General features: G+C 37.6%; 1 protein-coding gene across 2 annotated transcripts in view; it reads left to right on the forward strand.

The window, feature by feature from the left end:
* The window catches only part of GFM2 (GTP dependent ribosome recycling factor mitochondrial 2), a 43,454-nt gene that overhangs the window by 16,077 nt on the left and 12,572 nt on the right, over window positions 1-14,805 (forward strand). For both annotated transcript variants that reach the window (XM_073344243.1, XM_073344242.1), the window contains 10 exons: window positions 2,943-3,023; window positions 5,666-5,814; window positions 6,861-7,001; window positions 7,087-7,186; window positions 7,608-7,797; window positions 9,251-9,327; window positions 9,588-9,726; window positions 9,891-10,076; window positions 12,488-12,603; window positions 14,229-14,411. In XM_073344243.1, the coding sequence (XP_073200344.1) occupies window positions 2,943-3,023; window positions 5,666-5,814; window positions 6,861-7,001; window positions 7,087-7,186; window positions 7,608-7,797; window positions 9,251-9,327; window positions 9,588-9,726; window positions 9,891-10,076; window positions 12,488-12,603; window positions 14,229-14,411 (1,362 nt within the window). The remainder of the gene's footprint in view (window positions 1-2,942; window positions 3,024-5,665; window positions 5,815-6,860; window positions 7,002-7,086; window positions 7,187-7,607; window positions 7,798-9,250; window positions 9,328-9,587; window positions 9,727-9,890; window positions 10,077-12,487; window positions 12,604-14,228; window positions 14,412-14,805) is intronic.

A 14,805-nucleotide genomic window follows, 5' to 3' on the forward strand; every position in this document is an offset into this window, starting at 1 on the left:
TGGCACATAAATATCTTGCGACACCGCCCACAACAGTGCCATGAGAATGCCTGTTCTCACTTTCAAGTGATATTATAAGCAACAAGCAGGTAGCATTATCTCCTGCAAATGTAAACAAACTTGTTTGTCTGAGCGATTGGCTGAACAAGAAGAAAGGCTGAGTGGACTTGCAGGCTCTCAAATTTTAGTGTTTTATTTTTGAATACAGTTTTTTTGTACATAATTCTACATTTGTAAGTTCATCTTTCATGATGAAGAGATTGTACTACAGTACTTGTATTAGGTGAATTGAGAAATACTATATATATTTTTTTTACAGTGCAAATACTTGTAATCAAAAATAAATAGAAAATGAGCACTGTACACTTTGTATTCTGTGTTGTAATTGAAATCAGTATATTTGAAAATGTGGAAAACATCCAAAAATATTTAAATTAATGGTATTCTATTATTGTTTAACAGTGCGATTAATCGCGATTAATTTTTTTAATCGCTTGACAGCCCTATTCTGTATATCTACACTGCTTTCCTTCCATCAAAAGATCTCAAGGCACTTCATGAACATTAATAAATTAGGGCCCAAACCTACTCTGACCAAAGTCTGACAAAACTGCCACTGACTTGAGTGTAAGCAGAATTGGGCCCTTTAGTCTCGCAACACCTATGTGACAACATAGGGATGACAAAACTAAAGTACAGAGAGATTAAATAACTTGGCCAAGCTCATGCAGGAAGTCCATGGCAGAGCTGAGACTAGAAGAACCAATATTTCCTAACTCCCAGTTCTTTGTGTTAGCTATCCTTCCCTTTTGCAGATTGCAACTTTTGGAATCTTTTCAGCACTACTGTGTTATGAAGACAAGATATAAACTCCATCTATTTCTGTATAAAAATCTTGAAACACACAGGTGGTACAGTTGGATCAGTTTAGGTTGCTATTTTTTGGGCCCAGAGAATGAATACAGTATCACAGTGGTTCCTTCTGGCCTTAAATTCTATGACATTTTAAACAGGGCATCGTCTTTGAGTTGTCTGTTCAGCGCGTCTTTTTCCTTTGCTATAATTCTAATGTCACACACTTTGGAATAAACTCATAAATTGTAATAGAGGGGTTAGCCATATCTGAATGATTTTGCTGCATTTCATTGCGGTTTTTTCTCTCAAAATACAGGGTTTTAGTGCATGCTGTTAGCTCTGATATTTACAAGAGTAATGTTGATTGGAGAATAAGGAAACTAATGGATAGTTTTATAATTTCTAATATTTGTAGTTATGCAAGTTAAAATTGTGGTATAATCTGACTTACTGTAGTGGTCAAGGAACAGCATTTGTAGCACTGCACAACTGGCTAAGTAGATGATTGAGGATTTTCAAATTCTTCTAAAACATCAGCTATGGGAGATGGCGATGAAATGATCGGAGTATCAGTCTGAGAGTTGGGAGATCTGTTTTATGTTCCTCGCAAAGTCACATTAGGAGGATCATTTAACCACCTAGTTCCTCAAATTCTCCAGTTGTAAAATGGGGGTGATAGTGCTTCACCATTTGTCAAAGGGATTTACATTGGAATAATTTAATAAAAAGCACTATATAAGGGCAGAGTGTTTACTGGTCCTTTGCAGAAGCTGGATATAAGATCTGATGGACCAGTAATGTTGTTTGATTGAATAACTTTGTGTGAGAGCTGTCCACTTAATGCTGATCTAAAATGTAATAGTTGGAATACAAATCTTGTGGGGAAAATTTGTAGCATTTTCCTTTCATTTAGTTAATGAAGTAAATTTATTACTTTTCATGTTTTAGCTGATTATCTGTTTTCCCTATATATATATATATATATATATATATATATATATATATATATATATTTCAGTTTTAGCTGATCAGTGGCTCTGTTAGTCAGAAGAGGGAGCATAATCCTTTACAGCTGAGAAGCATTTATTCTAATTGAGCCCTTCACAGCTGTCACTGTTGGCTGAAATCTTTCAGTCTGAGAGATGATGGACGTGCATTATCTGTCGGTCTAATACATTGTCCAGCAACTTTGTCAGCCTGCAGTTCTCACTTCTTGAAGAACCATTACCCCAGAGGCTCTGATTTTTCTCGTTGTGGATTCACTCTCCAGACAGTCCCCCAAAATCCCAGATAGCAGTCTAAAGTACCTAAAAGGGTCTGAAAAAGCAGTTGGGCTAGGTGGAGAGTGCATATTAGCAAGTTTCATCAATTATTGGGAGTGGACTACATTCACCCTGATCAAATTGGCCCTGTCAACACTGGTTCTCCACTTGTGAGGTAACTTCCTTCTCTTCACGTGTCAGTATGTAATGCCTGAATCTGTAATTTTCACTCCATGCATCTGAAAGAGTGTTTTGTTTTGTTTTGTTTTGTTTACCCACGAAAGCTTATGCCCAAATAAATCTGTTAGTCTTTAAGGTGCCACCGGACTCCTTGTTGTTTTTGTGGATACAGACGAACATGGCTACCCCCTGATATTAGCAAGTGGACATTTTAGCATGTAATGTTCATTTATTATTTCAAAGTTTTCTTTCCTCATAACACAGCAGATTGCTTCAGTTTACTTTTTTTATTTGGTAGCATACTAAAGTATCTATTGTTATAAACTAACAGATTCTGTAACATAAGAGGGAAACATTCATTTTAACAATGTATTCAAAATTGAAATTTTCTAAAATAAAACCGCTTTTATTCAAAATTCAGCATCTCAATAATTCATATTCCATCAATGTTGTTAGCTAATCTTGTCAATTTTTCAATTTTATTGTAATAAATGTAAATTATGTTTGCAAGACTCTGAATCCATGATCTCCAATGTTTGCAAAAGCTTCATTCTGCATTAGTTTTCTGGCTCAGATAGGTAGTATTGCTGGGCCAACTGTGGAATAGTATAGTTACTGATAATGCAGAAATATTCTCTCTTGCAGGTTGCAGATCTGGATGATGAATTTGCTGAGTTGGTTTTAGGAGATTTTAGTGAAAATTTTGACTTACTACCAGCTGATAAGGTACATTTTTACCATCCAGTTACTATGACTGTATGTTTTTACTAGTTGTCATTCTGATTATATTTTTTTCTGTTGTGCATGTGGATTAAGTGTGATGTGGCAAGCATGCATTCTGTGTTGACCAGTGCTAAAATAAATAAATAAATAAACGTTTAAATTTCAGACAAAAGCTACCATAGCCAGCTGTAGATCATGTGAAGAAGTTTTTCCTTTTCTTTTGGTACTAAAGCATTAAGCCAGTTTAGATGGTGATTAAGGTGCTGTGAATTTAACAAGCAGTATTATACTCAAACTGTATAATGTAAGGATTTCATCTGATATTGCTATTGAATCTGATTCTCAAACATGTTGGACACAATTAATAAAAATAAGTTAATTTGATCATGGGTGATTTTCGTTTAAAGTTACCTGGATATTGGAGGAAGAGGCTAAGGAAGGGAAAATAGAACATCCTATGCAGCGGGCCAGTTTCCACTTTGAGCAGGTCTGGATTTACACCAGTGTAATTGAGAGCAGAATCTGGTTGGTGTGAATTGATGGGATGTTCAAACATCCCAGGATGGATGTCTGACACAGAGTCCCTTGATTGACTTTCCTCTTATAGGGGATGGGGGGAAATAGTGACCGCCTTATTGACATTTATTATTACCACCACCTTAGTGTGCCTATGGGGCCCTCGTCATAGCCCAGGACCATGTTGGGCTAGATGCTTTACAAATACACAACAAAAAGATGGTCCTTGCCTTGTGTGACTTTTGTTGTTGTTCTGAAGTCATGGGGTCTGGGGCCCAGGGGCTCTTGTCTGTTGCAGCACCTAAACATGCAGTTGTTTTATAGTCTGATCCATAGCCCGTTGGAGTCAGAGGAAAGACTCCAGTGGGCTTCGGATCAGGCTCTTGGAGGAGGCTATTGTTTTTGAACAATTTTGTTACCTTGATGTGAGTTTTGTACAACTGTATTTAAAGTAGTTTGAAATACTTTCTAACCTTCCTGAGATCAAATATAGACCTGCAGTCCCCTTTAAAATGTAAGGAACGCAATTAAAATGTGGGGCACAGTATTGTCACTTGTATATTCCAACAGAAAGGTTAACTGTTAAAATCAAAACGAGCCAGGGTGGAGCAATTTTAAATCAAGATCATTTTATTTTTATTTTTTATTTTAATATCAGGGATATAAATCAGTTGGAGGCTTTGTAGTAAAAATAAAATAAAGCTAATTGTAAAATTTGTGCTATTGCAACTTTAGATTAGAATTAATAATGAACTACATTATAAAGTCTGTGGATTTTTTTTTAAGCCACTGCAGAATATTTTACTGAGGCTTATAAAACTGCTATAGGCAAAAAAGCAAAATATTGAAAATCAAGGCCATGATGCTGTAACAGTGAACTAGGTACACAACTTTGCTCATGCAAATAGCCCCGTTGACTTCAGTAGGACTTCTCATGTGCTTAGAGTTACACATGTACATAAGTGTTTGCAGCGTCAGGAACTAAAATTGTATTTGAAAAAAAAAATTCTCCCCCAAAATATTTCACTTCAAAACAGATTGCTTCATTGTTCACACTGAAAGGTTATTTAGATTTTCACTAAGTAATTGTGAACTTACTTTGTACAAACATATCAAAATTTTCAAAAACAGGAGTCTCAAGTTAGACTCCTAAGCTCATATTTAGGCATCTACGGGTAAGGTTTTCAAAAGAACCTAACAGTATGTCTATACAGGAAAAAAAGACTCACGGCAGCAAGTCACAGAGCCCAGGTCAACTCAGAGCCCTATGGGGGTAAAAAAAAGGTGTGTAGATGCTTAGGCTAGAGCCTGGGCTCCAAGCCTGAATGTCTACACATGGGTATCTTTAGATCCATAGGATGAACCTCGCAAGCCTGCGTCAGTTGATTCAGACTCTGAGACACGCTGCCATGGATTTCCCGCTCCCACTTCCCTCCCCCCACCCGCCCTGGTAGTCGTACCCTAAGTGACTCAGGAGCACAAGTCCCATTTGATGCAGACGCAAACCCTGATGAAAGGAGTATAGCCTGTCTGAAGCATGTCCACTTTCACTTTCTTCACTTGTGAAAGTCATGATCTCATTTATTTTTGTTGGCAAATACAGTATTGGGCTATTTGCATGTCAATTTTGTGTTTGAGTGTGTGGTGGTCTCACCGTAAGGCTGTAATAATGGCCTTGGACTTGTTTTATTCAGGGTAGATGAGCACTTTTACTATGAAATTTCTCAGAAAAAAAATCAAACTAAAGAAAGAAACCAGCAGAACACATCCACTTCAGTAATTTAAGACTACAAAATGGAAATATAATAAAGAACTAGCAACATATAAATAAAAGAAATCTGATTTAAATTAAGAAATTGTTTAAATTTTAAACAGGATTTTTAAAAATCATGATTTTTGTGCACCCAGAAACCACCTGATTTGTAATCTACAGTTACTACAAATTATAGGTGTGGCTCTGTGAGGAAAAACTCCCATTCAAATCAGTGGAAGGCCCATGTGTGGAGGGTTTCTGGAATTGTGCCTTAATTTTCCTCACTACTTCTCTGTATTCTTTTTTTTTTTTTTTTTTTTTTTAAAGGCTAAGTCATAAATACATGAATTGAAAATACTCCTTTCTCCTTCTGCAGTTACAGTCTGCTGTACGTAGAGTAACACTGGCACAGAAAGCAGTACCTGTGTTCTGTGGAAGCGCATTGAAGAATAAAGGAGTACAGCCTTTACTGGATGCCATTGCTATGTACTTACCTGCACCTAATGAGCGTTCCTATGACTTTCTGTAAGTGTAATGAGAAGATAAAGTGATTTAACAACTGTTTGGGAAAATGAATTGGTAAAATTACAAGGAGAAAATGTAGAACTGTTTGTGATTTCCAAAATCGGGGTATATTTTTTTGAAGTATTGAGGGTTTTTTTATCCAGTAGGAATGATGTTTTACACCAGGTATAACACTAAGATATGCAGTCATAAAAATATACTCGAGTACTGAAGCTACTTGGTCAGTACTATCCAAAGCATCTGTGTATATTTTTTGACTGCAAAACTTATTGTTTAATCATAATTTATAGCTGTAAACCACCTTTCATCTGTAGATCCAGGCGTTTTACAAAGGTGGGTGAATATTATTTCTCCATTTTATAGGTGACTTGCCAAGGTTATGCAGTGTGTTAGCAATGAAGCTGAAAATAAAAGCTAGGTCTCTTCCCTATTTAGTTCTCTAATTGCTGTTACTCATAGTTTAACCATAAAAAAGGGGGGTGGGGAAGAGAAGTAGGTAAGCCCGTTCCTTAACTGATTTGTCTGAGTGAACTGCTCCTATTTCAAAGCTTAATTTAAAAGCCATACATGTGAATTATTATTTCATGGTCTTCCAGGTTTGATGCTTTTGAACTGGTGCATTCTGGTTGTTAATAGGAGCAATCATTGACTAGGCACTGTTCTGAAGTAGCCTGAGGTACTCCAAGATGACCTTCCTGCAGAGCACAAAGGGCCTTGCATGAGCCACCTTCTGTTCTTAATTTCACCTCAAAAAAGTATCTAACGTTCACCATACTCCTGCAAAGCCCAGTAGGGGACATCTCTAATATCCACTGATTTACATCATATTTCAGCACAGCTATTTTTACTGTTAGGGGGACTACCTAGAGTAATCCTAATTGTGTAAATTTATATGCTGTAAAAATAAAAAAAAATCTGCCTCTGAATTAATAGTTACAAATAGGTATTGTAAATGAGTGGAAATGTAGCTAAAACTGGAACTAGGTTGTTTTTTGTTAATGAGTTGTATGAGGTTGCTCTTCTGATTCATTGGTTATGTTTTACAGGCCATGGTACAAAGATGACTTGTGTGCCCTGGCATTTAAAGTTCTTCATGATAAACAACGTGGGCCATTAGTTTTTATACGCATTTACTCAGGCACAATGAAACCTCAATCAGCTGTATATAACATCAACAAAAATTGCACGTGAGTAGGAGTGAGATGAGAGATGTTCATTGAAGCATTGGCATTTGTATTTGAATAGTAGATAACATGAGTAATTCATTTGCAGAGAGAGAATGAGTCGCCTTCTGCTGCCTTTTGCTGACCAGCAAATAGAAATACCTTCACTAATGGCTGGCAATATTGCCCTTACTGTTGGGCTGAAACAGGTAAAGGAAGACATTTGATTCTCAAGAGTTTTATTTGAAAAGCTACTCACCACATAAATATGAGATACAAGATCACGTTTTCTTTTAGTTTCAAATATTTTTAGCTTTTAATGTTCTATTTAAATTCACTGTATTTCAGTTATTTTTTTTTATAAATGTAGTTGATCTATTTCCTCTGTTTTCTGTATATGTTGTGTCTTTTAAAAATACAGTCACTTTGGCATACAAGAACTACTAAAAACTCAGCTGGTACTGAACAGACAGCTATGTAATTAGAGCTTCTGATGTCCTTCTGAATCTGGTTTTAATTTAATTATCCAAAGAGAACCTACAGTAATTACTTAGTTTTTATCATGAAGAGCGTTAAAAAAACAATTCTTTGCAAACAACCTGATGTCATTTGACGTTTGGCGTACTTTAGAGTGCCACTGGAGACACCATTGTTTCATCAAAGGCGTCTGCTGTGGCTGCAGCCCGTCGAGCTGGAAGAGAGGTTGGGAGAAAGCCTGGCGGTAACAGTGAAGTAGAGAGCCTTTTATTAGCTGGCGTAGAGATCCCCGAGCCAGTCTTCTTTTGTACAATAGAACCACCTTCGATGTCCAAACAGCCAGGTACAACACAGCTACTAAAGCAGTTTTAGAGTTATACTATATACTATCATCCACAATGATCCTTGATCTGTGCATGCGCATACAGTTGATGTGATGTAATTGAATTGCATGCATGGATCAGTAACACAATGAGACCCTTAATGATTTTGCATAAGTGCTAAATTTTATAATTTGTGTGTGCTTTGCTACTATTCTTTTCATGATTTTTTTTTTGGTCAACCCTAAAGATTAGATGATTGGTTCTTACCTCATTTTGGAAGGTGGGAGAGCTGCACTTTTGTCTTCCTACATCCGTTTCCACTTGCACAGTTAGCTTTGAGACTTGCAGCCTCTTGCTGAGAGAGCAGGATATTGTATTGTGTGCAATGTGTTTGAATGAAAGTACATTTCCAAGTCTAGGTACTTTCTCCAGTCAGCACTATCCACCACCCTCTATGGCCTTTATCTCCACTGATCAGGAGTCTGGAAGTCACTTATCACAATTCACCCACAGGTTTCAGAGTAACAGCCATGTTAGTCTGTATTCGCAAAAAGAAAAGGAGTACTTGTGGCACCTTAGGATGCATCCAGTGAAGTGAGCTGTAGCTCACGAAAGCTTATGCTCAAATAAATTGGTTAGTCTCTAAGGTGCCACAAGTACTCCTTTTCTTTTTGCAAATTCACCCACAGAACACTGCCTCTTTCATAAACATCTTTCTGAGAACCTGATGGGCAACTTTGGATCTTTGATTCTGGAAACCCTCTTTTCTCTCTCCTTAGCCCAGCAGAGCCTAGATTTGTTGACTATCAGGACTTCTAGCATGTCCATCTGGTCTCCTGGATTCTAGTGGAATTGGAGGGAAGGGGTGCAGAATGATTGAGTGGATTGCCTGGGTATTGATCCTTTGATTACAATCTTTGGAAAAAACCTACAAAGTGCATAAACAAGTCAAAACTATTAGCTTATTACTTTATTTTTGGAGTTGCTGTCTTCTAGTAATTAGAGCAGAGGATGGGGAGTCAGGAGATCTAGTTTGTATTTTGAACTCCACAGCTGACTCACATTGAAATCGGAGACAAATCATTTAATTTTTGTGTGTCAGTGTCCCCATCTGTAAAATGGGGATATTTACCCCTCTTGGTAAAGTGCTTTCAGATTCTCTGAGGAGCTATAGAAGTGCCAAATATTACTCTGATGAGGCATTTTTTTAAAACTTGTATACCAGTTACTTTATTACACCTTGTTAACTCAAGAACCCATTACTTTGAAATGAGGCAAACTATAGTTCTATACTTTTCTTGTAAAGGCTGCCATGACAAGGTTATACTTTGTCATACTTTTCTTGTATGACTCTACAATACCACTGAGGATAGAATCTGATCTTATGGGTGAATGCTTCAGATAGCTACTCATAGCTAGTTACAAGTTACTAATATATTTTTATATATAGCAATATTTGTTGTTTATACACAGACTTGGATAATGCATTGAACTGCCTTCAGCGTGAAGATCCAAGTTTGAAAGTGAAGATAGATCCTGACACTGGACAAGTAAGATTGTCGATACATTGCTGACTTAAACTTAGTTCCCTAATTCCTATAGTTATAAGCAGTTATTTTAGAGTTCTGAGATCCTTCGGTGAAAGGCACTATAAATGGTGTTCACATTATAAATGCAATAAGTATTGTGTATCTGATCAGATTAAAATGAAATCCTATAAACATGACCCATGGAGGAAGAGAGATTGTAAGATTGTGTGAATATTTACTTTGTCTCTCACTTTTTTTATTTGATTCACTTCTTTATCTAGACTGTTCTCTGTGGCATGGGAGAGCTGCACATTGAGATTATTCATGACCGAATCAAACGGGAATATGGCATTGAGACCTATCTAGGACCCCTTCAGATAGCATATAGAGAAACCATCCTAAACTCGGTCCAAGCCACAGGTAAAATGAAAGAATACAGAGAATATTAGTTTTCTGTCCTTGCAACTTGTTTGCTTACTCATTTTTAAATGGTCTTCTAATGACGTGACTAGTTAACATTAACTTTTAGATGATGTGTGGAGCATATTAACTGTTTCTCAAATATGTCCTTCATTTTACCATAGATACGTTGGACAGAACGATAGGAGATAAACGGCACTTGGTGACCACCCAGCTGGGAGTAAGACCATGGGTAGGAGAGAGATCATCAGTAACACCAGTCATTGAATATGCTGACAATTTCATGGAACCACTTCAGAAAGACATTCAAGAAGCTATAGAAAATGGAATTAACAGTTCATATCTTCAAGGTAAAGAAACCATTATGACAAATTTTTGTAGGTATTTGAATAAAATTTCACATTAGAAATTACATGGTCCGAGTGCTATTAGTAAGGCTAAGGTTTTGTCATGGATACTTTTAGTAAGTCATGGACAGGTCACGGGCAGTAATCAAAAATTTACAGAAGCCCATGACCTGTCCATGACTTTGACTAAAAATATCCCTGACAGAATGGGAAAGGAAGAGGATCCAGTGCCCACAGCTGCTTGGACTCTGGGTTCTCCCCACCCCTGCACCTAATGGTGGCTGGGATCTCTGGAGTCCCCATGCCACCTGCAGTGGCTGGGAGCTGCATGGGGGTTACCAGCTGACCGCTCTAGCCCCACTGTCCCAGGGCTGAAGTGGAAAATGTTCTAGAGGTCTCTGGAAGGCACGGATTGCGAGACTTCCATGACATAATTGTAGCCTTAGCTATTAGAAAGAAGGGCTTCTTCATAGCCAGAAAACTAAAATGCATCATGGTAGCACTATTAAAATGACAGGGGCAAAAGCAAATTTTCAGAATTCCTTCATCTTCCACAGAATGTGCTGAATGCCCCTTGACTCGGGCGGAAATTTGGCATATTTTTAAAACTCCACTTTTTTTCTTCCTCTTGGGTATCTCGATATTGAACCCCACTTTGATTTGACTCCATATCCCACATGATGAGAAGTGTATTATTCTTATGATATTCCATAAACAATGCTGGTGTGATGGAACTGACCTGTGGGGTGGGAGGCAGTCATGAAAATGCCATATTTTTGCCATATTATCTGAATTGTTTTGCATGCGTTCAAATATATTATAGTCTCTGAAGGTGTAAAATAAAAAGCTTTGCCTAACTGCACAATATAGGCTTTTTTTAAAAAAAAAAAAAAAAAAAAAGGCATTAAACTGCTGTTCTATAACTTCATTCTGTGTTGACATGCTGGTTGGTGTTTCTCACCATCTCTCTGACATGCACTGTGAAGTTAACAGAAATCGCAGTCTCTGAAACCACCTTGGCCAGCACATCAAAGTGTGGGGTTCCAGTGAAGTTTCTTTGGACTGCTAAGATACTTGGCTCAGGACATCATGGAAAACACAGATCAGGAAATGGAGTGGAAGGGCAGTGTGAGGCAGAAGGGAAAATAAGAAATAATGGGGAAAAAGGAGTGCAGCAGTCATAATGCAAAGAGAGCACAGCATAAAGTCAGAGAAAATGACAGAGGGTTAATGTAGCTCTGAGTCACTGATTCAAATCCAGCCCATTGCCCAGTAAGTAACTGCAAATAATATTCATCTGAAGTTCAAATATGGATAAAGCATCAGACTCGTCAGACACATTGTACTGATTGATTATTGGTATTTAGTTTTATTACTAACCATCTCTTGACGTCACAAAACATTAACTATACTCTCACTATATAAGTTAATAACATGGCCAAATTGCTCTTTACTATAGGAAAGTCAATGGGAAGATGTGGTGGTAAGGGGAGAAAAACTCTAGATGGAAAACATTGTAAAGTTTTCCCCATAATATTCTGACAGGAGCAGGGTTTGCTCCCCACTCCTGGCATGAAATAAGGCACCTGCTGGTTTCAGAGCCCCACTAACAGGGCCTACCTGACGTGTGTCTGCCTCAGGCATACATCCTCTCACTTAAATGGGAGTTGCAGAAAAGGTGCTCTGGTCATAATACCTCCTTTTGGGACTGCTGGATGGTGGGGTGGGGTTGTTTTTGTTTTCCCCAAGTCCTGTCCTTGCCCAGTATGGGCCTCTGCCTACTCCCCCACACAGATCCATGTTTTGCTAAGAATGCTCTTCAGGATTTGGGTAGGGAAGAAAATGGTGCCAGGGAGACAGCTGACCTCACTCCAGGAGGGTTAAAATCTACATTTGGATCAGGAAGTCAACAGCTGCCCTTAGTTGTTATAACAATTTATTAAAAAAGTGCTATGGTGGTACATCTATTTTTGATTAACATGAATGTCCTTACATCTTTAATCATAATTAAATGTTCTCTCTCTTTATGAAGACACTTTAGCAGTCAAGTCTATTCTGAAAATGATTTCTTTTTTCTTTTGTAAGATTAATTTGGTCCACTTTTTTGTTTCTATAATACACTCTGGGAACATCAGAGACCTAATTCTGGCAAATGTTGCTTATGCTGTTGACCAAGAGGGATAATAAACCATAAGGCTACATGATGATTTGCCTATCTGCCCCTTTTGGCAAAGTTGGACAATGATAAAATGATTGTTAGAGCAAGAAATAAAACAAATAGCTTGTCTACTGAGTAGGTCAGAGGGGATGTCAGACCCTTCAGGTTAATCCCCAAATACTTTTTCTATAACTTGATAATGTGAAAAATGACATGAAACATTGTAATGCTAACACATTGTTTGTTCTTTGTCTAGGACCGCTCCTGGGATTCCCAGTTCAGGATGTAGCAGTGACTGTGTATTCCATGACCATGCACCCTGAAACTTCCCTGACTATGATTTCTGCTTGTGTTTCTCGTTGTATGCAAAAGGTATAATGCAACTAGAAGACTATTCTACAGTGCAGTTTCATGGGGAAATATGATGGTGAATTAGACAAAAATGCAGCCTTTAGGAAGATGGCAGAGATGTGTGCACCTTACTACTTGTTCAGAAACATATACAACACTCACAACATAAGGAATGTCTTGAATCTTCCTTTTTCCCTTGTTTGATGTCCTTCAGAATTTTGATTGTCACCTCTAGCCAGGTAGCTTCCAGCAAAACATTTAAACTCCTCCAGGTGTACGTGATAGGTCTTTAGTCTTTCATGTTAGAAAATCAACATAATTTTCTTTACATCTGGAGGGCTGTTTACCTCAGGAATACTTGGATTTTATCATTGTGTTCTCTTGGCAGTTTTTGTGATCTGCATTATATTTTGCATAGATTTAAGATATACGCTCAGTTACTTCTTATGTAGTGTCACATTATTTGTCTTTACTTTCCATCAGGTTTCTTGAAGTGTGTTCCCTGTAGCTTCTACTTTCTCTGCATATTATTAATTCACACATCCTATTGGAATCTTTCTTCTTAATCCTAAGAAATCAGTTCTGAATTTGTACTGATCTTGTGCACTTCTTTAGTGGCATGTACCACTTCCCAGCTTTGTATGTAGCGATATATACAGTTACTGTCAGCTGAAAAATGAAACTTTTTTGCTATGGGCTTTGTAATGCGTTCTTGGTAAAATTGGCTTTACTGCTTAAAACTCGGTGTGAGCTATTGAAGTGCATAACCTGGTTGCCTGTGGTTACAGCACTAGTAGTATTTTTTGCAAACTATTTTAGATACCTAGAGTATCAAATAAAATTGTGTAATCGATTGGAATGAAATAAGCTCTTTAACACCCCTTCAGGAGCCCCCAGATTAGAGCAGATTGCACTGTGGGAATATTCACTCAACTTTTTGGCATCAATCCTTACCATTTTGTGTGGTGTTATCCGGGTTGAATTAGTTAAGAATTGGAGATTCAACATAATATGGCTTGTTGCGTGGAGCGAAGTTGGCACTGTCTTGGGTTTACTAAGCTCCTCTATATCCTATATTTTTTCCTGTGAAAATATTTTTGTCCCTTTTAGCCTTGGGTCAATCTTACCTTATTCCAAAGTGAGGTACTGTACCATTAATTCACAACATCTTGCTTTTTTTAAGCTTTAAAGCCTTCAATTTCAGCTACTTCATTTCTTTTAACATATTAACTTGCAATAGCCATTGTTTCATGTCATCATGTTTTGTTGTTCACGCTGAATCACGGGATTCTTGACGTTTGTATACTTTTTTTTCCCTTAACACTTGGAGTTGGCATAATATAGTTTTCTACTGCTGTTGGGGGCTGAGACATGGCTGGAGGCCTCTTAGTAATAAATTGTTGTTGTCATCTCTGGTTCATGTGTAGGGAAAGCGAGGGGGGTGTGTGTGTGTGTGTGTATGTATACACACAATTATCGGTATAGCATAGTTTCCTTTTTCTCTGATCTAATACACTCTGTAGGAACATACCCTATGGGATGTAGGGATTATGAGACAGAAGTTAGTTTCATTATATAGTCCACACCATAGAAGATTTGCATTTTTAAAAGGGAGCCAAGGGTAACTTATTTCTTTTTGATTTTAGGCTTTGAAGAAAGCCAGTAAACAACTGCTGGAACCCTTAATGAATCTGGAAATTACAGTGAGCGAAGATCTCCTCAGTGCAGTGCTTGGTGACCTTGCGCAGAGAAGAGGCAGCATTCAGGAAATCCAAATTCGTCAAGATAACAAAGTAGTGATTGCAGCTGTTCCCCTAGCAGAAATGATGGTATGTGGTGGTGATAATGATGAAAGAAAAGCAAAAAAGTGTGCCTGCCCACTTCTGATTCTTTTTGATATATGCAGTTGTTTTCACATGATGAAGTCAGGAACTGATATTTCTAATTTTGCCGAAGGTCTGGATTAAGATCTTGGGAGGATACAGTGTGGTTCACACAGCTATGAAAGAAAATGTCTCATCGTTTATGTTGTACTGAACCAACACTTGTTTCTGTAATATTGGGAATATGGGTGAAAAATAGTGCACTTATTAAAAAGGTAATGTTTACTGTATACTTTGTATTATGCTTGTGATAGTCTTTTCCCCAGCTGAATCACACTGTAGTAAATTAAATCAGGGCAGAAAGCTTTCTTTATCTCCACCCAACCCTAATTTTATTTGA

This window comes from Lepidochelys kempii, chromosome 5 (assembly GCF_965140265.1).
Source record: "Lepidochelys kempii isolate rLepKem1 chromosome 5, rLepKem1.hap2, whole genome shotgun sequence".
NCBI lineage: Eukaryota > Metazoa > Chordata > Testudines > Cheloniidae > Lepidochelys > Lepidochelys kempii.